Genomic DNA, 26166 nt, shown 5'->3' with positions numbered 1-26166 from the left:
GTGGGCGCTCCATAAATGCTGCAGAGAGTTTCTGCACCCAGTCATGTCTGAGCTACCCCTTCCTGGGCTTTACCGGGCCCCTACCCAATCGGGTCTGTACAGGGCTGCCAAGGACTGTGCATGTCCCCGGGGGCCTCCCGCCCGTGGGACCCACCCCAGCTGAGCGGGCGTGGAGCCGAGTATGCGGCTGGGCCTCCAAGAGGGTGCCTTCCTCCGACTTCTACAGAAGAACTAAGGCGGCTCTGTCCCTGGGCTCTGCGGCAGGGAGGGGTCTGTGGACCCTGCGGCCAGGCCAGCTGCCCACACTCACAGTCCACACTCTGCTGCCATGACCCCCAAATCCTTAGCGAGTTTTGACCGAGGATCCTGTGCTTTCTCTTGCCCTGCCTCATCACTGATTCTGTCCCCCGTCCTGCTGGCAGCTCTCCTCCTGCGAGGCTTCTGGGCGCCCCCAGAACATATACGGCAAATGTCCCTTCAGGCCCCACTGGGAGCTCTGCACAAAGAGTGTGCCAAGGGGGATCCCCGGGCTCTTGCTGGCCTCTCCTGGACAGAAAGAGAACTGAGCAGATCTGACCTGTTGACCCTAGAGCTCAGTAGTCATTGGCAAGGCTGTCTGGACCAGATGCCTGCAGAGCCTGTATCCCAGTTTGAGAGAGATGGCCTCGGTGGCTGTAAATGTCCCAGGCCCCTCCTGGGGGTCCTCGTCCAGCCCCTCTCAAACCCACAGGGAGTTCCAGAGGAGATGTGCCCTGGATGGGGTCTGGGGTTGAGTGGCAACCATTGGGTCTCGCCCTCTGCAATCCCCTCGCCCGGGGTGGGGGAGATGCTGCCTGCAACAGCAGGAAGCAGCAGGTCTATCTTTAACTTCCTGTCCCTGTCCTGCACCCAGGGGTCTGGACCCTTGGCTCTGGGTCCGGATTGGGTTTCAGGCCTCACCTTCTGGCTTAATGGCCCAGGTAATCCAACCAGGCTGAAACAGAGCCGCTCGCCAAAGCACTTGGCACTGGGGGCAGGTCAGGCAAAAATAACCTTAGACAGGACAACAGGAGAGCCGGGCTCCACTTAGGTGTCCCCAGCCCACATTCCTGCCCTGGCACCCTTTGACTCTGGACATTTTTTTTAAATTGCATAATCAAAGAATTTACTTAGGAAGTAATCTGGAAATTTTCCACTAAGGTGTGAAGGACTATTATTAATATAACTAGGCCATGTGTAATAAATATTGATACATAATAATATATTATAAAATAAGGCATATATACTGAGGTGGGGAGGTGAAGAAGGCCAGGTCTTGATACTGTCCCCTTTCTGCCCTGATTGACAGGCAGGGCCGCTCTTAACCCCTTCCTGCCGTTCCTCAGCCAGGTCTCCCCTCCCCCAGGCTGTTGGGCAGGGACCCTCCCGAGCCAGGATCTGCTGCGATGTCCCTTTGACCTTGGGAATTCCTCCGCTGACATGCCTGGGAAATGTCAGTGTGAAAACTAAGCATCAGCCCTTGATTTCCAAGGAGAGGAGACTAGAGATAGGATAGATGGGGGCTAGAGCTCAGAGATGTCAGGAGACACGGGCTAGCACCCAGGGAGCACCCAGAGCAGACCCGACAGGTGGCGGGTGGCGTGTGTGTGTCTGTCCTCATACCGGGCACTGAGCACCACCGACGCGAGAGGAAAGGTGAGCTTGCAGCGAGCTCTGAGTCTTCACCTGAAACATGTCCGGTCGATACTATAATTTATTGCCCCATCGCCAGCCCCACCCGCCTCCGGATCCCGCACCTGCGGCAGTCATGCACCCGGGGCCGCCGATGTTTCTCAACGACCCCGGGCAGACAGACCGGCCCGGCGGCCTCCCGTGAGGGATGGGTCCAGTAGGTCGCACGTGCCCATCTGGAAGCTTGTCTGGCATGCCGGGGGTGTTTAATATTTACTGAGTCCTCCCAGAGCTAGTGTAACATCCGCCCCTGGAGGGTGCTCCCTGCCCTGGCGGTTGTGACACTGGGCCAGACGTGCAACCTGATTTCACCATCCGGAGGCTGCATTGCTGACCCTGGAGTGGCCACCGGGCACAGAGCTTCCCCGGGATCCCGTGCTTTCAGGCACAGCTGCAGACTGAGGGCAGGGAAGCCTCCAGGTAGATGGAAGCGGGGCCGGCCAGGGTGCGCACCTGCCGGGGACCGTGGGCCCCCGGGAGCTGGCAGGTGAGCGGGGCTCCTGCAGCCCCACCTCCTAGCGGCATGCCCACCGCACCTGCCTGCCTGCCCACCTGCCTGGGGCCCTGCTGCTGCTGCTAAGTCGCGTCAGTCGTGTCCAACTTTGTGCGACCCCACAGACGGCAGCCCAACAGGCTCCTCTGGCCCTGGGATTCTCCAGGCAAGAGTACTGGAGTGGGTTGTCATTGCCTTCTCCGGCCGGGGCCCTAGTCTGTCTGAAACCTGCTTCTCTCGAGGCTACAATCCTGCCTGTCCCTGCCAGCCTGGAGATGGCAACTTTGCGGAGGCTGTGTGCTAAGAGGTGGGTGACGGGGCATCCGGGAGGGTGGGAGAGCGAGGCACAGAGCCCCTTCCTGGGCTGTGCAAAGTGTCACTCGACATACAGTATGTGAATAACAGCCACGGCAGGTGCAGGGGTGAGTGCTACTGATGTGACAGGCTTTATGCCCGGGCTCCATGCACCTTACCTGGTCAAGCACGGCCTGAATGGAGGAGCCTTCCCTGGTCACCCTGTTGAAATTCATTATCCAGCCTTTGTTTTTTCTGGGCTCTAGGCACTATCTGATGGTAACTTCTGAATTGGAGTGTAGTTGTTGTGGGCTTTCCATGTGGCTCAGTGATAAAGAACCCCCTGCCAATGCAGGGGACGCAGGTTCCATCCCTGGGTGGGAAAGACCCCCCGGAGAAGGAAATGGCAACCCACTCCAGTGTTCTTGCCTGGGGAATCCCACGGAAAGAGGAGCCTGGAGGCAAAAGAGTCTGTTGGGCTAAGTCGTGCTAAGACACGACCTAGCAACCAAACAACAACAACAAATAGCTGCTGTCTGATATAAACGATACGTGTACTTTAAAGTCACCTTGTTAACTTCAGCATGTATATAGCACTTACTCTTTCCTGGAAACTGCTTGAATCTCTTTACATTTATTAGCTCTCACAGCAACCCTTCCTCTGGTCCTCATTTTACAGATGAGAAAACTGATGCACAGGGACACCCCGTAATTTCCCCAAGGTCACAGAGCTTAAGCCTGGGGGAGCCAGATGGTACCCCCGGCTCCAGAGTCTGTGCTTGCTACTGCCTCCCACGACCTCCCCCAGCTGGCAGGCAGCTCACAGGGGGGAGGTTTTGTCACTGTTTTGGTCACTGTCCTAGTCCCGGCTCCTGGAATGGCATCTGGTGCATAACAGGAGCTCAGTAAATATTTCCTGAGTGAATGACTAACCCATGACAACTCTGTGGGACGTGCCCTCTCATTATCCCTCCTTCACAGATGGGAAAACTGAGGCTCCAGTGGATTAAGTACCCGTGATCTCTGGGGTTAGGATTTGGACATGGGCAGCTGACCAGGAGCTGTGTCCCAAGAGATGATATGAATTTCTAGCTTGGCAAGGCCCCGAGGTTTCCAGGGCGGGGTCCCAGACCCTTCTTTCCCACAGCATCCTTGGGATGGAGTTCTCAGCGTGCCTGGGCAAGGCTGGATCTGTATCTCAGGCACACTGGTTGGTGGTGCGGCATCCATGCTGGGGAAGCACGGGGCTTGGGCTTGGTCCCCGCCGGCAGGAGGGCAGGACAGCGCTCCTGAGCCCACCGCAGGTCTCCATGACCGTCCATGGAGCGGGCAGCGTCCTGACGAGACTGGACAGGCAGCCCAGCGCCCTGCCAGCCCTCGAGGGGACCAGGGCTCATCAGCGGCCCAGCGGCCTGCACTTCAGACCCCAGGCCCCCACCCCATTCCCTGCGGACCTTGAGCCTCCAAGATTAGGCCTCTGGCCCCTTGGCTCCCATCGAAGTGCCTGGCTCAGAGAAAGCCCCACTCTGTGAGTGTTCGAATGAATGAATGAGCCTGTGCCCTTGCAGTGAAACCCTGAAAAGGCAGCAGATGGGGAAGGGTGTCCAGGGAGAACTGGAGCTGGGTTTCCATCAAGAGGGTGGCTCCGAGCGAAGCAGAAAGGGAGAACTCCTGAGAAAGGGGTCCTCCGATGGCAGACCAGCATGCCGGGCAGCACCTGGGAACACGTTAGAAACGCAGATCCCTAGGCTCCACCCAGACCTATCAGAGCAGAACCTTCAGGGTGGAGCGGTGGTTGGGGGAAAATCGCAGTCTCCCAAACCCTCCACGTGGTTCCAGGAACCTGAAGGAGTCCTGAGATCCTCAGATCCCAGGCTGAGGGCCTGTGCGCACATGGTTGAGGTCCCACCTCTGGGGGGACGTGGTCTGGGGCAAGTCACTCACCTGAGCCTCAGTTTCCCTGTCTGGCAGGGCTTAATACCTGCCTCTTAGGATGGTTGTACAAGTCGATATTTATACAAAGCCTTTAGCAAGCGCTGGGCAACAGTGGTGCTCAGCGTATACCGTTCTGCCGCGTCCTATCACTCGGCGCCCTGGGTCGACGGGGGGTGGTGTCTGTGGATCCAGCGGCCTAGGAGCTGTGGCCAGGGCTTCGTTTTCTCTGCTCTGTGGAAATCTCAGTTGCCACTGTTAAGGTCTTTGAAGCTGGAACTTTGCTAGGACCTGACGCTCTCCTCCCCACACCTGTCCCGGGGTCCCCAAGGCAGGCAGGGCCCTGTGTCCAGCACCTCCCAGCATCTTCCCGCCTCTGCTTCAGTCAAGCCTTGCCCTGCAGGTCCACTGCCCCCATCACACACGACTCCACTGGCTCCTCTACACCCTTGCTCGGTCTGTCCGCTCACCTGGAACACCCTTCTTGGGGGGTGGGTTACCTTTGTTCCTGCTCTTGCTTCTAGGTCCAGTCAAGGGCCCCAGGATCGCCCTTGACATGTGGCATTTCCCTTGTTCAGCTTAGTTCAGTATTTACTGAACCCCTACTGTCTTCCAGGCTGTGTTACAGGGAAGGATACAGATAGGATACCATTACTTTAACAGTAATGGACATTTATTAAGGACCTACTAACTGACCCCACCCTGCCAAACCTTTGATTTGGTACCTGGGAAAATTCTTAGCATTACCCTCTGATTCAGGTTCTGCTGTATTTCCCATTTTACAGATGAAAAAAACTGAGGCTCAGGTAATGCATTAGTGAAGTTGCTTTGACAAAGAAACCTCCCAAGATATAGAGTCTTAGATAAGACCAGTTATCCTCCCTCCTTCTCATGAGCGCGTGGAGCCGGTGGATGGTCTGCTCCAGGGGCGGCCTGTCCCTGCTCTTGTTGCTCAGCGGTCCCCTGAGTGGGTCCCAGTGCACAGGGCTGGAGCTTGCTCCTCAGTGGACCGAGAAAGCCGAGGAAGGGGGAGAAGTTCTCTTTCAGGCGGGAGGGGTGTGTTGACTAATCCAGGCTGGGGACAGCGGCTTGCCTCAGAATGCCTATGGATGTATGTGCGAGCGTGTCCACGCGTGCGTGTCCACACGTGCGTGTTCATGCATGTGTGTCCACGCGTGCGTGTCCATGCGTGCGGCGATTTGTCAGCCTACCTCTCGCCAAACTACAGGAATAAAGAGCAGAGCTGGGGAGACGCCCCAGAGGAAAACTGAGGCGCTGCTAACAGAGGGAGGGGGATGGATGCTGGGCCGCCAAAGCCAACAGGTGCCCAGCCTGGGAACGCCACTGGACTACGGTTTGGTCTTCATGTTGCTTCGCCTGCACAGAGCTTGCTGAAGAGCGCAGAGAGACAGACAGCGTTGGCCTTCGGGCCACTTGATTGTATTGCTCACTCTAAGCTAATTTCTCATATCAGGTTAGTGTTACTGTTCTTTTCATCTTCAAATTCAAGCGCTCATTTTGCAGATGAGGAAGCTAAGTCCCAGGAAGTCTTGACCAGCTTCTTGAGACCACGCAGCTTGGGGGCAGGACTCAGCGAGGTCTCCTGACTGCCTGGGGCTCTGGCCACCGTTCCCGAAGGACCTGTCCCCGAGAAGGGCCGTGCCCAGACCCCTTCCCTGATACCCCCATCCTTCTCACAGAAAGTCCATCCACAGGAACTCAGTGAGGTCTCGGGTGCCTGCGAAATCCTCCAAGACGTACGGCACACTGCGGAAGGGGTGCATCTGCTCCGACCCCAAGCCCCAGCAAGTGAAGAAGATCTTCGAAGCGCTGAAGAGGGGGCTCAAGTAAGGAGGCAGCGTGCTGCCTGTCGCATCCTTTGGCCTCGTCCGCTCGCTCCTCTCTGCCTCTGCCTGGGCATCGGGGGTGGGTCTTGTCTGTGCATGGCCACAGATTGAGCTCCTGGTTATCTGTTTAGTCAACAAACACGTCCCGGGTGCAGCCACGTGCTCGGCCCCTTCCTTGGGTACCGGGATGAGGGAATAACGGCAGGGGCGCCCTGTTCCCATGGAGAACACCCACGGCGGGCAGGGGGCGATGGCCATTAAGGAGTGATGTGGTCAACACCGTAACTTCCACGAACCCTGAGGGCAGTGACAGCGGAGGTGATGGAGAGGCTGCACCTGAAGGGCCTGTCACACAGGGTGGTCCGGAGGCCTCCCTGAGGATGTCCTGGCCATTTCTGAGAAGGACCCATGATGCTGGCCTCTGGGGCGACAACCATCCCGGACAGAGGGAAAGCATGTGCAAAGGCCCCGTGGCAGGAGCTTGCGGAGGAGCCAGAGGTCAGGGTCAGGGTGGCTGGGCTTGAGTAAAGAAGAGAACCACTGATTGACTGAGCAGAGGCGGGGACAGAGGAGTCAGTCACTCACTCCCCATATTTTTACTGGAGGCTTATCAAGGGCCAGCCGCAGAGTTCAGTTCAGTTCAGCCGCTCAGTCGTGTCTGACTCTTGGCGACCCCAGGGACTGCAGCATGCCAGGCCTCCCTGTCCATCACCACCTCCCGGAGTTTACTCAAACTCATGTCCATTGAGTCGGTGATGCCATCCAACTATCTCATCTCTGACGACCCCTTTTCCTCCTGCTTTCAATCTTTCCCAACCTCAGAGTCTTTTCAAATGAGTCAGTTTTTCGCATCAAGTGGCCAAAGTATTGGAACTTCAGCCTCAGCATCAGTCCTTCGAATGAATATTCAGGGGTGATTTTCTTTAGGATGGGCTGGTTTGGTCTCCTTGCAGTCCAAGGGACTCTCAAGAGTCTCTTTGGCTGCAAAACACAATGTGAAAAGTCCCATCGGGCCCACGGCTTTATCTGTTTTCCAAAATAGGGGTTCGCTAAGACCCTTTCTGGTCCCGGCCATCCAGACAGCAGGACAGCCAGCCTTTGTCTGTGAGGAAGGCGTATCCCCCTGCCCCCCACAGCTCCCATGGCTGGGGGGAGGATATTGGCCTCTGGAAGCCATTGCCTGTTTTCAGACCTGGGTTCAGACTCTTCCCTGCCTTGTGGACCCTGTATTGGGTGGCTTCCGAGTCAATTTGCGCATCTCTAAAATGGGTATAATAACAACAGCTCCCTCCTGTTGGCAGGCCTGTTTGGGGAATTCCCGCTCGGCACAGTGCCAGGCACACCGTGTATGGGATGCAGAGGCGGAGCGGGCGAGGGCCGGACTTTCCGCGGGGTTGGCTCTGCCCTCTGACCCTTGAACCCGCTGAGCATGCCGCTTCTCCCCAGGCCGGCCGTGGCTGCCTCCTCAGCGGAGCACCGCGCCCCCACCCGTTTCGTTCCTTCCTCTTCTCCTTCCCAAACTCCTCTCCCTCGCCCGCCCCGCAGGGAGCATCTGTGCGCCCAGCAGGCTGAGCTGGATTACCTGACAGGACGCCACAAGGACACCCGCAGGAATTCCAGGCTGGTGAGGCCCCTCCCCAGCCCTTCCCAGCCGAGCGCCGGGGTACACCCCCTTGCCTGCCGCGGGTGTGAACCTGGGTCTGGGGAACGCAGAGGCCGACAGAGTAGACTTCATTTTTAATGAATGAGCCTCAGTTCAGTTCAGTTCAGTTCAGTCACTCAGTCGTGTCCGACTCTTTGCGATCCCATGAATCGCAGCAGGCCAGGCCTCCCAGTCCATCACCAACTCCCGGAGTTCACCCAGACTCGTGTCCATCGAGTTAGTGATGCCATCCAGCCATCTCATCCTCTGTCGTCCCCTTCTCCTCCTGCCCCCAATCCCTCCCAGCATCAAAGTCTTTTCCAATGAGTCAGCTCTTTGAATGAGCCTCACTTGGACCCAAAACAAAAAACAAAACTCCAGAAAAGCCCAATACCAAAAACAAACAAAAAAAACCGATGCCCAGTTAAATTTGATTTTCAGATAAATAACAAATCATTTTTCAGTGTAAGTATGTCCCCTGCCATCTTCAGGACATAGTTACACTAAAAAAGAAACTTTATCCATCGTTCATTGGAAATGAACCTGGCTGTCTTGTCATTTATCTGCTGGCATTTCCAGGAAGCACCCCCCCGCCCCCGCGGGGGGCCTGTGTCTCTCCAGCACTTGGGTTCTTTCCAGTCCTGGGGAGTCCCTCTCGGCCCCCTCGTCTCTATCTGGCTGCTACTAAGGACAGGAAACCCCTCTGTCCTCGGCAGGAGTAGACTTCTGCAAGTAGAGACCAGGAGGCCTTGCTGCCTGTGGCTTTCTCTAGCTCATTCTAGCGTCACTCCTGCAAGGTACCAAAGCACAGAACAGGCCGCCAGCTTGACCGAGGGACTGCAAATGTGGTGGTGGGGAGGGGGATGACTCTATCAAATTGTGTCCCCCACCTCTGTATCCTGGCCCCAGCAGAGAAGACCTTGAGGGTCAGCAGAGTGGGAGAGGCAGGGCCCCCCGCCTGACCAAGGGCCCGACCACTGAGGGAAGGGAAGGCGGGCGGGCTCCGTCACGCCTTGTCTTGGAGGGGCGGGTGGGTCAGCGCAGAGGCTGAAGGAAGTGGTGCCAAGACCCCACCGCAGGTCCCAGCCTTCCGAGCGCTTGTCACACCTCCCTCTCCCACGGCTGCGGCTGTTCAGCTGTCTCTGTCTCTCCCCTCTAGAAGTAACTCTAAGGAAGTCGAGGCTTGTGTAGAGGTCTATATGTTTTAGCTGCTCCCATTTCATAGGTGGGTACACTGAGGCCGCGAAGGGGCCACCCAGAGAGATGAAGCACGTGGGGCTAGGTTCCCAGTCTCTGAGAAATTGCTGTACAGTTACTGTTCTTTCCAAAGCCTTGGGAACTTCCCCATTTCTTAATTTTTTACATAGGGTTTTCATCTCATAATCCCACACATACGATGTCACATAGATACATACCTAGGAAAGCAGACGTCCCTTTGGGGGATGGTTAACCATCTTTTCCCTCTTGCTTGACCGACCCCCCTCCCCGATCTTCTCTGTCCCATCCTGTTTAACCCTTGAGGCTCATCTAGTATTTATCTTTCCATATTTTCCTCCTTTGTCACCTTATTGCAAGTACGCAGACTGTGCATATATAGAGGGGTCTGTAAGGGTCACCTTACAAAGTGAAGTCACAACTTGCATACTCTCCCCTGTCTCACTTCTTTTCGTTGGTGGTCGCCAACTTTGTGGAAATTCATCCAGGCTCAGATACAGTGACCTTAACCCACGTGGGCAAAGCAGGGCCTGTTTTGGAAATAAATTTTACGTGATCATAGGCACACCCATCGTGGGCACACTGTTTGTGGCTGCTTTTCACACTCCAGAGGCAGGAACCGTGTGGCAGGCACAAGCCGTGCTGTTTACTCTCTGGGCCTCTGCACAGAGACTCCCTCACCCTGACAATAGATTCTTTTCACGGCTACACCGTGGCCCCTGGAGGGGATGGCCCAGTCCCCTTCCATCTGAGCTCCTGGCTGCTGCCGGCTGCCTCTTCCTATTCTCTGGTCATGGCTGAAGTCGCCCCTTAAATAATCAAGCCGCAGCGGCTCCCCTCTCATTGAGTTGGCACCGTCCTTTTCATAACAACGCTGTGAGGTAGGCGCGACGGCGTCTCCTCTTTCAAAAGGAGATGGAAGCTCAGAGAGGTAGAGAAGCTTGCCTGGGACACACAGCTGGCACCTAGGAGTCAGGCCTTCAGCTGCCTCCCCCAAAGCCCATGCATTCGCTCATTCTTCCTGCCCGGCCTGGACCGCAGCTTGCTGACTGCAGCTGCAGGCCTTGGAGGATGGAGCAGCCGCTGGCTTTTTGTCCTCTGAGCTCAGGCGCCCCTGGGATGGAGGCTCACGGGTCTTGGAGGCACGCCGGAGCCCTGACACCTCTCCCCCCAACAGGCTTTCTATTATGACCTGGACAAGGTGAGGGAAACTTCTGTCCGCATGGGGTAAGCAAGGCGGGCCGCGGCTGGGCCTGGCTGGATGGGAATAACGTCTTCGTGGGCCTTCCATCCCCCCGACATCCTATGGGAGGAATACTTGGGTTTCCTCCCCACTTGACAGATGGGGAAACTGAGGCTCGGCGATGAGCCTTCCTCAGGGATGGTGAGGGGCTGGCCTGACTTCGAGCCCAGCTTGAAGGACCCGCAGGAGGGTGGTGTGGGCTTGGGGTGGGGGGTGGCCCAGGCCCCGTTTAAAGCGCCTTCTCTTCTTCTGGGAGAAGCAAACGCGCTCAGTGGAGAGGCACATTCGGAAGATGGAGTTTCACATCAGCAAGGTCAGCCTGGTTTCGGGGGCGCCTCTCGGTTTGAGGGGGACCTCTGTGGCGTCAGTGGAGGAAGGCGCTCTGGGTGCCAGGTGGCTGCAGAAAGCCAAGGGGGTGCAGAGACCGTGGGGGCTGAGTCCAGAGGTGGGGATCAGGGGGTGGGGTTAGGACCAAGTGATGAGTCCAACCACCCGGTTGTACGTATGGGGCTGTAGAGGCTCGGAGAGGGACACATCGGGCTCAAGGTCACAAAGCAAGTCCCTCAAGCTTTATGTGGGCAAACCCCTCCATGAACTTGCTCTGCTCCCTCGGAGCCCCGCGGGTGGACGGAACATCACACACGCACCTTCCCTGTCTGACCGCTGAAAACCGCATCTACCCATCCAGTTCACTAGTTTTTATCGTGCCTGAGCTGTGTGCCAGCCGCTGCCACGTGCTGGGTTTGCAGAGTGGAAGGGACAGACGCTGTCCCTGCCCACGAGGGCGCACGTTCGCCGGGGGCGGGGCCAGCACGACCCGGGGCGGGGCCAGCATGACGAGGGGTGTGGCCTCCTGAGGGGCTGGTGTGGGAGACAGTTCCCGGATGGGTGCGCCCCGCAGGTGGACGAGCTCTACGAGGGCTATAGTATCCAGTGCCGCCTGCGCGACGGCGCCTCCAACATGCAGCGAGCCTTCTCCCGGTGCCCGCCCAGCCGCGCCTCCCGAGAGAGCCTGCAGGAGCTGGGCCGCAGCCTGCAGGAGTGCGCCGAGGTGGGCGGCAGAGGGCCGGTTTGGGGGCTCCCTGGGCCCTGAGGCCGCCTCTCTCTCTGGCCCCGGGGGTGGGGGTCTCTGTCTGGCAGGGTCCGTGCGTGCCCCGTGGTCCATCCCAGGGCAGGCGGTGAGCTGCCTTCTGTGGGGCTTTGCAGGACATGTGGCTCATCGAGGGGGCCCTGGAGGTTCACCTGGGCGAGTTCCACGTCAAGATGAAAGGTGACAGGGCTGGGGTGGGGTGGGGGCAGTCTGGGTGGAGCCTCAGGGCTTCTCTGGGACCTGGGGCTTGTGCTGAGGGTGGGGGTGATGGTCAGAATCCCAGGGTTCCAGGCTCAGCCCGGATTTCCACTCCTGTGACTTGTGACCTCGGGCAAGTCCCGCCTGTTCTCTGAGTTGAAAGTGAGGGCCCAGGTCTGCCCCTTGTCATCGTGATGGCTTAGCTCACTGCCCGCCCGCCCCCAAAGCTGATGACCCCCAGTGTGGTGGGGGCCTCCCTGCTTGAGGGCCTGTGACCCACGGGGTAGGGACAGTGGACAGCGGAGAGATGAGCCGGTTTCTGTGTTCCAGGCTTGGTGGGCTACGCACGTCTTTGTCCTGGAGACCAGTACGAGGTACGCCTGCCCTCTGGGATCCGTCCTCAGGGCTCCCCGCCAGGCCTTTGGAAGTGGAATTTCTGGGAACCAGGGTCTCCGCTGAGTTCCTGTACCCCCCCCCCCAGCTGGCAGGGAGGGCCCCCAGGGGGTGGCAAGGGGGCGCGGCTGACCGCTCCTTTCTCGGGCCTGGCGCACAGGTGCTCCTGCGTCTGGGCCGCCAGCGCTGGAAGCTGCGGGGCCGCATCGAGTCGGACGACAGCCAGACCTGGGACGAGGAGGAGAAGGCCTTCATCCCCACCCTACACGAGAACTTCGAGATCAAGGTGGGTGGGGCCGGGGGCGGGGGGGGGAGCCGGGGGCGCGGTGCCCACACCCACCACTCTGCCCTCCCCCAGGTGACAGAGCTGCGCGGCCTGAGCTCGCTGGCGGTGGGCGCGGTGACCTGTGACATCACCGACTTCTTCACCACCCGGCCGCAGGTCATCGTGGTGGACATCACAGAGCTGGGCACCATCAAGCTGCAGCTGGAGGTGCTGTGGAAGTAAGTGCGGGCGGCCGCTTCCCCGATGCCCCTCCTGGAGGGGTGGGGGGTGGGCAGGGGGCGGTGGGGGAGGGGCGTAGGGAGAGGGGTCGGCCTCAAACCCGCCCCCACCAGGACCGCGGAGAGACCTCTCCGGCTCCCCCTGGTGGCCTGACCTCACCCTAGTCCTCAGGCTGCCCCCCAGACAGGCAGGGGCCCAGACCTCTTCCTGCAGCCCTGTCCATGCCACGGCCTGCCCCGAGTTTAAATTCTCTTATTTTTTTCCACTTTTGAATTAGTGGCTATTAAAGACTGGGGCGGCCAGGACCCTTTATGGCAGCCTCCTGGGCTGGGTTCCCAGGAGAAACCCACCTCCGCCCTCCTACACCTACCATCTCCTTACCCGCTGACCCCAGCGCCCACCAGGCACAGGGCTGAGCGGTCACCCTGCAGTCCACCTGGCCACCGCCCTGGATGGGGGACGCTCATGGGAAGCACCCCTGCCTAGTGTGGGGCTTTCCACTGAACATCCCATCCTGATGGTTTCCACAGGTTTTGGGTTTTGTTAGCAGAGATCCTTTTTTTTTTTAAATCCCCAAATGAAACCTTGTGTTTCGAGGAAATTCCCTTCTCCTGATTCCCCAGGGCAGGTAGGTGCTGCAGGAGCAAAGGGGCAGACACACCCTTCCTCTACTCTGGTGCCCATTCTGACCAGTTGGGGCCAGGCTGTCCTTTCTCCCTGGGGGTGAACTGGGTGGACTTGGAGGAGTGACACCCCTGCTTCGGTGCCTGCGTTTGTCTAGTGGGGGTGAGCACACCACTCAAGCAGTCAGGGCAGGGGGTGGCCCTGCAGCGCCCTGCAACCCCAGGTCAGGAAGGTCCAAGGACCTGGGCGTCCCGCTGGCCCATAGCTGCCCTGGGCAGGCAGGACAGGCATCCAGGCGGGGCCCCTGGGCTGTGGGCCCTCGTGGCTGGGCTGGGCTTTAGACGCTGTGAGGGGGGCCAGCGTGCAGACAGGCAAGCTGGTGTCCATGAGGCAGGGAGGGCTGACGCAGCCCTGGCAGCTCCAAGGACAGGCAAGGGCCTGGCTGGAGCGTCGCTTCCCGTGCTTCCCCCGCGGGTCTGCAGCTCCCCCCGGGACTGTGATGGGAGCCCCTTGACCCGAGAGGAACCTGCGGGGGGCGGTGACGTGGTTTATGCAGAAGATGGCAGCTCTGAGTGTCCGCGGCTGCTCTGCTGAGCTTCTCAAAGGGCCTCCAAAGAGGGGTCATTCATCGGCCCCTCTGGCTAAGGACCCTCGGGGCAGTGGATATCTGAGACGTTTCCAGGAGGCTTCAGAGTGGGGACCTGGAGTCCCTCCACTGTGCCTGTCCCCCTCCCCCGCTCCCACACTGAGCCTCTGTCTCAAGTCCCCTGGTCCTGTCTGTCATCCGATGGCCTCTGGCCATCGATGACACCCTGGCCTCTGCTCTCCTCCAGCCCATTTGATACCGAGAGCTTCCTGGTGTCGCCCAGCCCCCCGGGCAAGTTCTCCATAGGGAGCAGAAAGGGCTCCTTATACAACTGGACACCCCCAAACACCCCCAGCTTCCGGGAGAGATACTACCTGGTGAGTGAGCCTCCCTGGGCAGGGATGTGTGGGCAGGCTAGGCTTGGGGGTTGGGGGGGTGACTCCCCAGGGGTCAGCACGTGGTCAGCAGTGCACCTCCAGCTGCAGCAAACTTTGGGCTCAGCCTCCCTTGTTTGGGGTGTTTCGGGGAACCTTTTCTTTTTCACTGCCTGCCCTCTGTTCTGTGGCCTCTGGACTTGGTTCTGGCCTTGACTGGGGTGGGGTTCTCCAGATGGTTCTACCACCCCGGCCACGGCCTTGGCCTCGTTTGTTTTGCACTTTGGAACGTGTTTCCAGGAGGTAATAGCTTGACTTCGTGTGCAGTGAGATACCTCTTTCTTGTGACCTCCAGGGGCCTGGGTCCCCTCCTTAGTGCCCCTACTCACCTTCCTCCGTGGTCCTCCAGAGAGGCTCTAGGCTGTCTGGGAGCAGATGCAGCCTCTCTAGCCTGCGTCCCTCAGCAGCCCTTGCCCTGGTGACACCCTGGAGACCTTCTCTGTCATGTTGGTGCTGCATATTTGGCTAAAAACTGCACGTTATTTAATAAGATACTGAGGTTCAGTTTTTGCTGTTACCAACAAGCGGGCAGTAAATAAGCTGGTACACACATCACCCTGTGTGTGTCGATGCCCCCGGGAGGGTCCAGGCATGCGGAGCAGGACCACCCTGCTGCCCTCCTCTGGACCTTAGGTGGGGAAGGCAGCTCAAGATGAGCCAGGCAGCTTGTGCATTTAGAGGAAACTTGGTTGTCCGGCCGGGATGGTCCCAGCGTACTTTGGTTATAGAGTCATCTATGGTCAGGAGCCTGGACTCTGAAGCCAGACGGCCTGGGCTCCAAATTCTATCTATCTCTGCGTTTCATCTGCTGTGTGACCTCGAGCAAGTCACTCAGCCCCTCTGGACTTCCATTTCTGTATCGGAGGAATGAAACCAACAGCCCTGCCCCAACGGGGCTTTGTGAGGGTTGAATAAATGACTTTGTAAATGAGGAGTGCTTACTGGAACAACAGGCGGTGCTGTAGGAACGTCAGCCGTTGGTCTGGGTGATGAGGGGGAGGGTACAGCAGAGGGGGTCAGAGTTCGTGTCAGCTGGCCTGGATTAAAATGCCCGCACGTCCATCCTTCCTTGCCCGCACCTCGCTTCTCCGAGGGCAGAAGAGCACCACCCTCAGCAAGGTGTGGTGAAGGTTCACTGAGAGCTGACTTGGGCTGGGGCTGGAAAGGAGTGAGTGAGTGGGATAGGAGAGGTGCCAGGCTCTCACCAGCGCTTCCGGGTGCCAGGCACCCTGGTGGACCCCCGTCATCCCGCGGCTGTGGGTACACAGAGCAGATGTCTGGGGGCCGCCCTTGGGGGTCTCACTCTGATCCCCGGGGCAGCTGCTGAGGCCGGCCTGTCTGTCTGTCTGTCTCCAGTCTGTTGTGCAGCCGCGGGCACAGCAGGCCTTGCCGCTGGACAGGCCAAGGGCCCCCTCCGTCCTCAGCTGCCTGTCTGACGGCGACCTTCGGGGCCCCGGCCTGCGGAGCCGCAGTCAGGAACTGCCCGAGATGGACTCCTTTAGCTCCGAGGACCCCCGAGACACGGAGACCAGCACGTCAGCGTCCACCTCGGATGTGGGCTTCCTGCCCTCGGCCATGGGCCCCAACACCTCCATCGAAGAGGAGGCCCAAGAGGACCCCCCACCCCTGGGCCTCCTGCCGGACATGCTGCACCTGGCGGAGGGCTCGTTTGTGGAGCAGCCGGGCTGGAGAGACCTGGGGGTGGGAACCCCCGACCTGTCACGGGGCTCCCCCTTCCACAACGAAGCGCTCCCGGGGAGCCAGGGAGGCCCCGACGAAGGAGACCCCGAGGACACGGAGGGTGGGCCTGCACTGTCCCTCGAGAGGCCTCTGCAGGAGGTGCTGGACTTACTGAGGTCCGTGGACCCTGCCCCGCCGCAGCTCCGGGAGCTGGAGTACCAGATCCTCACCTTCAGGGAGCGGCTGAAGGTATGTGCGCTCTCTGCAGGGGGCACGCCCTGCTTGCTGATGGTGCCGTGACTGGCAGTGGGACAGGGAGCCTGGCATGTTAGGGAAAAACTGAAATGAACTTTTGGCCCACACAGTACTTAGGTTTGGTGACCTTGCTGTTTGAAACAGCCCCCAAGGGCTGGGCTGAGATGCTGGCCAGTGTTCCTGATGCACCTTGTGGAGGAAATCTGTGTGTTGGATAAGCCTTGTTCAGCCTTGGCCTTGAGTTCAGTGTTGATGAGTCAGTGATATGTCTATATGAAATGAGATGCCTTGAAGCAGACACAGGCATCCTAGGTGGCACAGTGGGAAAGAATCTGCCTGCCAGGAGACACACGAGACATGGGTTCCATCTCTGGGTCAGGAAGATTCCCTGGAGAAGGAAATGGCAGCCCACACCAGTATTCCTGCCTGGAAAATTCCATGGACAGAGGAATCTGGCCGCCACAGCCCTTGGGGTTACAGAGTCAAAGACGAGTGACCACACGCGCACACACACACACACAGACGCATAAAACAAGGTTCTGTATTGACGGGCGGATAAAAAGCGTTGACCCAAGGCTCATGGCCTCTGCATTTCCTGTGGGAGCAAAGACTGGTTCAGTTTCAAATCCCAGGGGTCACAGTGACTTTATGCGCCGTAATTACCGTGAATAATGGGGGCCGTGTGTGTGTGTGTGTGTGTGCACGCGTGCATATATACACGTGCATACATTTTTTCCCCATCAAGCAAGGAAATATCTGCAAGTAGCCTTATTCTTGTCTTGCTGCTCAAGATTTTCTCCCTGGGATCAACCTTCAGGAGCCCAGTTCTGACTTGTGGGGTCTGAGTCCGCCCCATGTACTCTGTGGGACTCAGCAACAGGGGAGCGGCCCCTGGGAGGCTTTGATGACTTGACCCTTCCCGTCCCGCAGGCAGGGGCTGCCTCCAAACTCCTCCCCTTCCACGCTTCCCTGGGAGAGGAGACACCTGGAATCCAGAGGCTCACCTGGCGCCCTTTGGCCTGGGTTGTCGGCCTGACCCACGCCGTCTTTACATAGTAATTTACAATTAGTTGTCCATAGTTGAACACTGGGCGGCTCCCCACAAAGTCGAGGTTTCTGTTTTTTCTTGGAAACGTTAACAGTCCGCCTCAGGCCCCACACCCTGGGTGGCAGGGCCCCTTGGGGAGGGCCCTGGGGATGTACCCCCTGGCCCGGGCACCCCTGAGGCCTGGCCATTGGTCCGTCCGTCCGCCCGCAGCCCCGCAGAGCTCACCGGGAGCACGCGTCCACTGAGAGCCTAATGGAGTGCATCCTGGAAAGCTTCTCCTTCCTCAACGCTCACATCGCCCCCCACGAGCTGGCCCTTTTTGGGGGCTCCCAGGGCCTGCGGTGAGTTAGCCCCTCCCAGTGCTGACCCGGCGTCCAGCCTCGGGCCCAGTGGCCTGCCGGCCCCTCACCCCGTCGGCATCTCCCACGGACCCACTCTGTGTCTGTTTTGTTATGGTCCTGGCCCTGCTGGCATGAGACCAACGGAGCAGACAAGGACACCTCAGCTGGCCTTGAGCTTTCACTCTGAGCAGTGGGCTTTCTTTTTAAATCTTATAAAATGGCACCGGCATGCGCAGTAGAACCCAGACCTCCGCGGAGCAATCTCGCAGCCCCGCCCCCACGAGCACGTCGGGCACCCACAGCTCAGCAGCACAGAAGTACAGGAATGGGTTACATTTCTCCCCACCTCTTGGGACCCCACTGGGGGGCGGTGCCACGTCCACCCCCTCGGGGCTCGGGCTCAGCCCGTCATGAGCAGACACGGGGCTGGGCGTGCTGGTGTGTTACTCAACCCCCCGTGGCCCAAGCTTGGGGTTCCTGCCCCCACTTTCTGGACGAGTAAACTGAGGCTCCGGGAGGCAGACTTATCCAGAGTCCCAGAGCTAGGGATTCGTTTGAACCTCAGGCTTCTGCTGCCAATTGCACACGCTGGGAAGTGGGCGCGCGGGGGGCGGCCTTCCCAGCCCCTGCTCTGTGTGAGTTGTTGCTCCCATTTGCCGCGTCTCTGTTTCTTAGTTTTCTCCCCAGTTTAACTTCATCTCCCTGGGGCCTGGAGTCGGTCCCCCTGATCAGAGCTCTCCAGGGAGGGAGGGTTTCCTCTGTCCTTGGAGGCAGCTGAATGCTAACGGACCAGTCACCCAGTTCTCACTTCCACTCAGAAAGGACAAGAGTCCACCTCCACCACCATCGCTGAGAGCGTCGTCCAGGGAGCTCACAGCTGGTGCCCCAGAGCTGGACGTGCTGCTCACGGTTCACCTCCAGGTCTGCAAAGCACTGCTGCAGGTGGGCGAGGCCCTGGGGGTGGAGTGGGGTGGGGTGGAAGATTCAAGGTGGGAGGGGCAAATAGTCCTGTGGCCCTCAGGCAGCCCAGGCCATACACCGAAGGCAGTGGTGGTGACTCTAGGTGGCCGATGCTGGCACTCCAATCCAGACTGGTTCAGAAGGGAAATGATTTGGTTCACAGACTTGAAAGGCCCAGAGGTGGGCTTCAGGTCCAGCTGGATCCAGGGTTGCAAACAACATCACGATTGGGTCTCACCCTCTCTCGGCTCTGCTTGCCTGCGCTGGTTGGCTTCATGCTCTGGCAGGCTCCTGGCAGCTCCAGCCTGCATCCTGTCCTCTCAGCTGCTCTGGCGAGGAGGAATCCCCAGATGACAGTGCTACTGTGGGGATAGGAGGGACAGGGAAGGGGCAGGTGGGGGTCATGGGCATAGTAGCTGACCTCAGAGGGCATGTTCTGGGCTAACCTGGTGCCCTGTGGACTGCTTCCCAGAAACTGGGCTCCCCTAATCTGTCGCGGATGGTCCAGGAGTGCCTTCTGGAAGAAGCTGCGCAGCAGAAGCAGGTTCTAGAGACACTTTCTGTGCTTGACTTTGAGAAGGTCAGCAAAGCGATGTCCATTGAGGAGAGTAAGTACTTGCCATCCGGCCGTGTGAATGGCAGGAAGTGATGAGGATGAAAGCCCGTGGCAGGGTGGGGGGGCTCCTCTCCCTTCCTGACACTCTACAGTCAATGGCACCCAAGGGACGTGAAGTGGGGGAGTGGCTGGGCTGGGACCAGATCCACACCATGGGGGTGGGAAGGGAGGCCAGCTAGCTTCGGTCAGCCGGGTGACCCTGGACAAACAAGTCGCTGCTCTGAGCCTCAGCTTCCCCATCTGTATAATGGGGAGGCCCCCGGGTAGGTGTCAGTGAAGGAATCCCCAGCACACATTCAAGGCACACATGGCTTGCTGCCCAACAGGGGCTGGGACCCCACCCACATGGGACCTGCCCTTGTCCGTCAAGGGAGACTGGGAGCAGCACAGTCCCGGGGGTGTCGTGGGGCTGGCGGGCGGTTACCGGATAAGGCTGCTCGTCTCTGCAGGTGACGCCTGCACGTGGGGCCAGGCTGTGACCCCCTCCCCAAGCCCTTGGGTCCCAGGGGCAGAGATCCCCCAGGCCTCTCATTGCTCACTCTTACCCTGACGCCGGGTGGCTTTCTGAGCCCGGCCTTTCAGTCCTCCCACAGGCCACGCGGAGGAGGGGCTGCCTGAAGCTCTGGAGGGGCTGCACGGGGCCCGGTACCACCCTGTCCTGCCCGGGGACAGCACTGCTGGACCAGCTCAAGAAGACGTTTCTGCACAGAGTCAGGGGGAAATACCCGGGACAGCTAGAGATAGGTAGCCCTCCCCACCCCTCCCCACGCCCCCCGGGAAACGCTGTGTGGAGCCCCCAGGGCCTGGAGCATCGCCACCGCAGGCCTCCCTTCTGCCCCTTCTGTGCCCGCCTCCCCTGCAGATGCCCGCATGGCATCAAAGGGAGGCATCGCTCACTTGACCACATAGCACCTGCTCTTCCAGGGCGGGGAAGCGGGGAGCCAGTGAACCCCGGGAGCAGCCTGTGTCCGTGGGCTGGTGCAGCTTCTGGGGACCGGTTGATTGCATAGCTTCCAGCAGAACCTTAGAGAAGGGCCCCCGGGGAAGGTAGGCAGGCCCCTATCTGCTCGACAGCAGCATCACGAGTCTTGGCTGGACTCTTCCCCGGAATGTGGAGCTGTAGCATCTTTGTGTTGACCACTGAAGGGTGGCAGGCATACTCCAGGCAGTGGTTCTGGACCTTAAGCAGTTCTAACCACCTGCCCTGCCTCTGGGATTCAGACTGAGGGGTCTCAGCTGGAGTGTGTCCCTCGTGGGAATGGGGGGTGCTCCAGAGATCCCATCCACGGGCAGTCACGGAGCCTCCAGACTGACCCGGCTGGGCTCCTGGGGCGTCGCCCAGGGGTCGAGACCCCCGTCTTCCTCCTCGCCCTCTCTGTGTTGCCAGCCTGTCGCAGGCTCCTGGAGCAGGTGGTCAGCTGCGGCGGGCTGCTGCCTGGAGCCGGGCTCCCCGAGGAACAGACCGTCACCTGGTTCCAGTTTCACAGCTACCTTCGGAGGCAGAGCGTCTCCGACCTGGAGAAGCACTTCGCCCAGCTCACCAAGGAAGGTAGGGGCTGGGGCGGCGGGCCGGCACCCCACAGGCAACACGGTAACGCCGGGGGATGGCCCGTCGCGGAGCCCTCTGTCTCGGCTCTGCGAAGCCAGTTTTTCAGAATGCCTTTCCCCTCCAGCTGTTCTTTTGAGAACCTGATTTAATTACATTCCCTGTTCAGCCCACGTGGAAATGAGCTCCAAGGGCAGGAGGTTGTAGGAAGCACAGAGCAGAGGTCAGAAGTGGACAGGAGGGCATGCTGGGCTGGCCCGAGTCCCTGAAGTAGGGGCTGGCGTTGATTCATCTTCAGGGTATATTTGACCCCTAGCTAGAACGCCTTCCTGGAGATTCCAGGAGGCCCCTGCAGGACCGGTTTGGGGAGGGCCTCTGTGAGCACAAGGATGCATTCTGGGATTTGCTCCTCCATAGCTGATGTTCAGCCTGCAGCTGCCCGGACCGGCTGCAGTCAGAGGGCACCCCAGCAGCCCCCTTCTTGTCTCTTCCAGTAACACTCGCGGAGGAACTGCAGTGCAGGGCCCAGGCCAGGACAGTCAGGAAGCTGCAGGGGAAGCGGCTGGGCCAGCTCCAGCCCCTGCCACAGACACTGAGGGCCTGGGCGCTGCTCCAGCTGGATGGACCCCCCCGGGCGTGCAGAGCAGCCAGCGCCCGCCTGGCTGACGCGGCCAGAAACAAGAGCTTTCGGGAAAAGGTGAGTGTGGCAGGCAGTGGCCTCTGTGGGCATATGAGCTGGGGGCAGGCGGGCTTCGTCTCGGAGAAACACTGATGGGGGTGCTGCACTCGCGAGATGCTCCCGACATGACCACGGTCTTGCGCGTGGCCATCCTCACCGCGGGCGGCCCCAGCCCTAGGGGCAGGGCCGGGTTGCCAAGCCGTCATGACTGCACGCCCCACGCGTGCCAGCTCACCCAGCCCAGTGTTTCTACAGCCATGTTATCTAGTCGGTCACTGAGACGTCACCTGCATGAACGTTCCTTTTTCAGAATTCTGACAGTCACCCTCATTTACTTTCGACTAACACGTGTGGCTGGCTGGTTCGTTGTGTTTGATTTACTTGAAAAACCAAGAGACGGGACCCCTCCGCCTTTTAGGTTCCTGGCCCTGTGACTATTCTAGATTCAGGGGACCAGCCCACCGGGGTCAGAGAAGGGCAATACTGGGCAACACTTACCACAGTCTCGGGCGCACCCAAGTGCCAGGCACATCCCCCATGCCCCCCTCCCTGACCCCGCCCGCTTCCTATGAGCCCCTAAAGCAATATTGCAAAGGGAGCACCAGCTTTATTTTCCAGCTGGATGGACATGGCCACGGTCACGTGACTGATGGGGCAGGGCCAGAGCTGTGACCGGAAATGGTGATGAAGAGATGCTTTTCCTGCCGGCGGCCTCACCCAAGCTCCCTGTGTTCAGTTCTGCTGTCCCCCGTGGACAGCGGGTCTCTCTGATGTAGCGTTTTCCCTAGATGGTAGTTTCAGAATGCATTTTGTAAACACTAGATGAGTTTTCAAAAAAATATGTATTTGGCTGCACTGGTCTTAGCTGTGGCCTGTGGCATCCAGTCCTGACGGGGGATGGAAATCCAGTCCCGACGGGGGATGGAACCCAGGCTCCCCTGCACTGGGAGTGGAGTCGTAGCCCCTGGACCTCCAGGGAAGTCCTGAGACCAGTGCTTGCAGATGAACTGAGTACCACAGCCTCCAACTCCACGCGGGGTGCGCAGGCTGTGAGCACCTGGGAAGGTGGGTGGTGGGCAGCACCATGGGTTATGCTCTCACCAGCCCCCCTTCACAGCCACATTATCTCCTAGGCTTTGCTCTTCTACACCAACGCCCTGACTGAAAATGATGCACAACTCCAGCAAGCTGCGTGCGTGGCGCTAAGACATCTCCGGGTGAGTCTAACCTGCCCTTGCTGGCTATGGAGAGAAGCCTGGTTGTGATTAACACTGAAGTTAGTGCATTTCTAAATGATTCCACTGGGACCAAAAAAAAAAAAAAAAAAAAATCACTGCAGTGGAAAAGCACTGGAAAGAGGTGGCTGTACAGAAACGGCCGTCAGCTCCGCCAGCAGCTCAGCGGGTGGAGGCCCCTCAGCAGTGGCCTGGGGTGCGTCTGCTCTGGCTCTATGAGCAAGCAGGTGGCCCCAAGAGGCTCACTTCTGTGCTCTTGGATTATATGGTTTAATAGCCTCAATTTAAGATTTCCTAAAAGCACGATAAGCTCATTGTAGAAAAACAGTGTAGAGCTTCTCTGGTGGCTCAGGAGCAAAGAATCCACCTGGTAATGCAGGAGACATGGGGTTCGATCCCTGGTCCGGGAAGATCCCACATACCTCAGAGCAAGCAATTCTGTGCGCTGCAACTATTGAGGCTGTGCTCTAGAGCCCTGGACCCCCACCAGCGAGCCCACGTGCCACGTCTACTGACACCCACGTGCTCCAGAGCCCAGACTCTGCAACAAGTCATTGCAGCGAGAGGCCCGGCACCATAGCCAGAGTGGCCCCGGCTCGTCACAAGTGGAGAAAGGCCTGTGCAGCAGTGAAGACCCAACGCAGCCAAAAATAAACGGAAAAAAGTGTAAAATGCAGAAACGCAAAAGTGTTTTTGGCCACACCTCGAGGCATGTGGGATTTCAGTTCCCCAATCAGGATTCGAACCAGTGCCCCCTGAAGTGGAAGTGTGGAGCCCTGACCACTGATCCACCAGGGAATTCCCCCAAAGTTATCCCTCTCTGTGCATAAAACTTTTAAAATTTATATGGAGTTCTGAATTACTTCCTTACGCTAGACTTAGTGCTCAGTGTTATCCCAGGGCCAGAAAATATGAATTAAAAACAATAATATGTTTGGTTGCCCTGGGTCTCTGTGGCTGTGCCCGGGCTTTCTCTCGTTGTGACAAGTGCAGGCTTCTCGTCGTGGGGGGCTTGTCTTCTCACGGAGCAAAGGCTGTAGGCACATGGGCTCTAGCTGTCGCAGCGTGTGGGCTCAGTGGCTGTGGCCCACGGGGTGAGCTGCCCCGCAGCACGTGGGATCCTCCAGGACCAGGAATCGAACCTGTGTCCTCTGCATTGACAGGTGGAGTCTTGTCCAGTGAACCAGCAGGGGAGCCCCTAAATGCTTTTGAGACTCTTGAGACAACACCCTCCTTTACACTCATTTGTGTAAAAATGCAGATTCGAGGGGGTGCTGGTTTTACTCCTATTTGCGTTTGTAACTCTTATTTTAAAAAAACTCTTTGTCATTTTGCTAGATGAAAAATGGTCCGATACAGACTAAATTCTTTCTGGAAGGAACCGACTGGAAATTCTGAGGTCCATCTGGTTATGATCAAATACCCAGGGAGTGACCAGGTGCCCACTAGAGGGGGCTAGCCTGCACTCCGGTCCTTGGGGCTGGAGGTCAGCGGGTGGGCAGCCGTGCCTGGACCAGGACACTAGTTATTCCTCTCCTGGTCTGACCTGGAGGGCAGGGTTGGGCGAGGCAGAGGAGGTAGAAAGGTCCAGAAGAAAGCAGGTCTTATTCCAACGTGGGCCTTTCAGAATGTGTCAGGGTGGAAAAGATGACGTTTGCCAATGGCACTTCAGTAAGCCTGAGGCCTCGTGAGAAGCATGGAAGCCTTCGGAGAAGGAAGGGGCTGAGATCGCAGAGACCACGCTAGGGCTGGTTGTGCAGGGGTTTATGAAAGCAGACGCCTGTTCCTTAAAATGTCCCCTGAGGGGCCTGCTTTCCCCCAACCTCGAACAGGGCGTGGAAAGCATCGATCAGATCGCCAGCCTGTGCCAGTCTGACGTGGAGGCCGTGCGTGTGGCCGCCCGGGAAACCACGCTGTCATTCGGTGAGGTCCAGCGTGCCGTGCTCCCGAATGTGGGCAGGGGCTGGGGGTGCCAGGGTCCATGGAGAGGTTGTGCTGGGGAGGCCATGGTCAGCTACCCAAAGACACAAACCCGCACGCAGGACAGGCACCGCCAGCGACCCGCTTCACCGCGCTGGGCCGGGGCAAGTTTCCTTTATGGTTGAGGTGGCAAGAGGCGCTCTGTTAACCTCTCAACCTGCCCCGTTTATGATCCGTGGGGATGAAGGCCAGATGTAAGGTGGGACTAAGGTTCGGCAGGCCATGCTGGACACGGGTGGGTCATAGGGTCCACCGGCCCCGGAGGCCCGGGCGTCTGGAAGCACTGAGGCCACTGTGGCCCACCAGAGTAGATGAGAGCAAGGCGGAGGAGCAGTCCACTGACAGACGACCTTGATATTTCAGGGGAGAAAGGCCGCTTGGCTTTTGAGAAGATGGACAGACTCTGCTCAGAACAGAGAGATGTGGCCTTTGGCCAGGAGGCAGATGTTGAAATCACAATCTTTTAAAAAGCCTCGGCTGATGGGCTCACATCCGGCGTCCTTGTCTGTGCTGCAGCCTGGCCCCAACACAGGGAGGATTTTGGGAGGGTGTGGCTGGGGGCAGGCTGAGCGCTCCCCAAGAAGCACCAACTGGCCAAGCTGCTTCCTAAACATCCAGGCCAGTTACGAAGCCCCGGGGCATACGTGGGACTTCCGTCCCGGGACAGAGCAAGCACGGCACTTTTGAGGGCTGCACTCCGGTCTGCCTTTGGCTTTGAGCATCTGCCCGACTTTCTGCAGGTTGCAGAGGCAGGTCAGTGATGGCTGGTCCTGCTACCAGGAGGCCAAGGCTGGGAGTCAGCAGGGCAGCCGGCTCGGCACTATCTGGTTCCCTCAAGCCTGGGACTGAGGTGGCGAGCAGGCCAGCTGACCCTGCTAAGGAGGCAGTGTGGGTCGGGGGGCACGCGGGAGGGCCCAGCCAGGGTGTCCACTCTTCACTTCAGCCCGACATGCAGCCCAGACGCCCATGGAGCCGGGCGGCCTGCCAACCATGGACCTTGATCTCACTGTGGTTGTATGACACGAGGAAACAAGGACGGGGCCTCAGCCGAGAAGCTGAGTGTTCTTTGCTTTGACCTTCGCCAGTCAGAACAGAGGGGCCTCCCTGATGGCTCGACGGTAATCAATCTGCCTGCATCGCGGGAGACTCAGGGTTCGATCCCTGGGTCGGGAACATCCCCAGGAGGAGGAAATGGCAACCCCACTCCAGCGTTCTTGCCTGGAGAATTCCATGGACAGAGGAGCCTGGCGGGCTGCCTAAGCACAATGAAGCACAAATCAAAATGGAATTTTGAAGCAAGTCCACTTAGGGCTTATTAAATAAACTGCTTCAGAGGCCATGCGCTGGTCTGAAGAAAGATTTCACTGAACATCACGTTTAAAGAGAGAAAATTAGTTTCCTATTTAAGTCTTAAGAAAACCCCAGAGTGTCCTGGGATGTTTCTGGGTTAATACAGAGGCACCCGGGTTCTGGATGTGGAGTCCAGTGGAATTGGAAAGCTCTGTAATTTAAATGTGCTCATTTACATTTCATGTATATATCTTGTGCTTTTTTGGTTTAATTCAGTATTTATTGCCTTGCTGATATGTTTTCTGAAATTTCAATAAAAATAACTTTTTA

General features: G+C 58.5%; 1 protein-coding gene across 8 annotated transcripts in view; it reads left to right on the top strand.

The window, feature by feature from the left end:
* Positions 1–26166, top strand: part of RIPOR3 (RIPOR family member 3) — a 75504-nt gene extending 49338 nt beyond the window's left edge. For 5 of the 8 annotated variants that reach the window (XM_060397093.1, XM_027977317.2, XM_060397097.1 and 2 more), the window contains exons 3-22: positions 6130–6276; positions 7822–7900; positions 10311–10334; positions 10636–10689; positions 11278–11427; positions 11583–11646; positions 11995–12038; positions 12218–12343; positions 12416–12561; positions 14020–14149; positions 15563–16135; positions 17400–17530; positions 18349–18472; positions 18963–19098; positions 19689–19850; positions 20494–20655; positions 21147–21349; positions 22465–22548; positions 24399–24489; positions 24910–26166. In XM_060397093.1, coding sequence (XP_060253076.1) covers positions 6130–6276; positions 7822–7900; positions 10311–10334; positions 10636–10689; positions 11278–11427; positions 11583–11646; positions 11995–12038; positions 12218–12343; positions 12416–12561; positions 14020–14149; positions 15563–16135; positions 17400–17530; positions 18349–18472; positions 18963–19098; positions 19689–19850; positions 20494–20655; positions 21147–21349; positions 22465–22548; positions 24399–24489; positions 24910–25013 — 2734 coding nt within the window. In that variant the 3' untranslated portion in view covers positions 25014–26166. The remainder of the gene's footprint in view (positions 1–6129; positions 6277–7821; positions 7901–10310; positions 10335–10635; positions 10690–11277; positions 11428–11582; positions 11647–11994; positions 12039–12217; positions 12344–12415; positions 12562–14019; positions 14150–15562; positions 16136–17399; positions 17531–18348; positions 18473–18962; positions 19099–19688; positions 19851–20493; positions 20656–21146; positions 21350–22464; positions 22549–24398; positions 24490–24909) is intronic. The other 3 variants (XM_060397094.1, XM_060397095.1, XM_060397096.1) reach the window with 3 other exon arrangements.

This window comes from Ovis aries, chromosome 13 (genome assembly GCF_016772045.2).
Source record: "Ovis aries strain OAR_USU_Benz2616 breed Rambouillet chromosome 13, ARS-UI_Ramb_v3.0, whole genome shotgun sequence".
NCBI lineage: Eukaryota > Metazoa > Chordata > Mammalia > Artiodactyla > Bovidae > Ovis > Ovis aries.
This window is presented reverse-complemented; position numbering and strand designations above follow the sequence as displayed.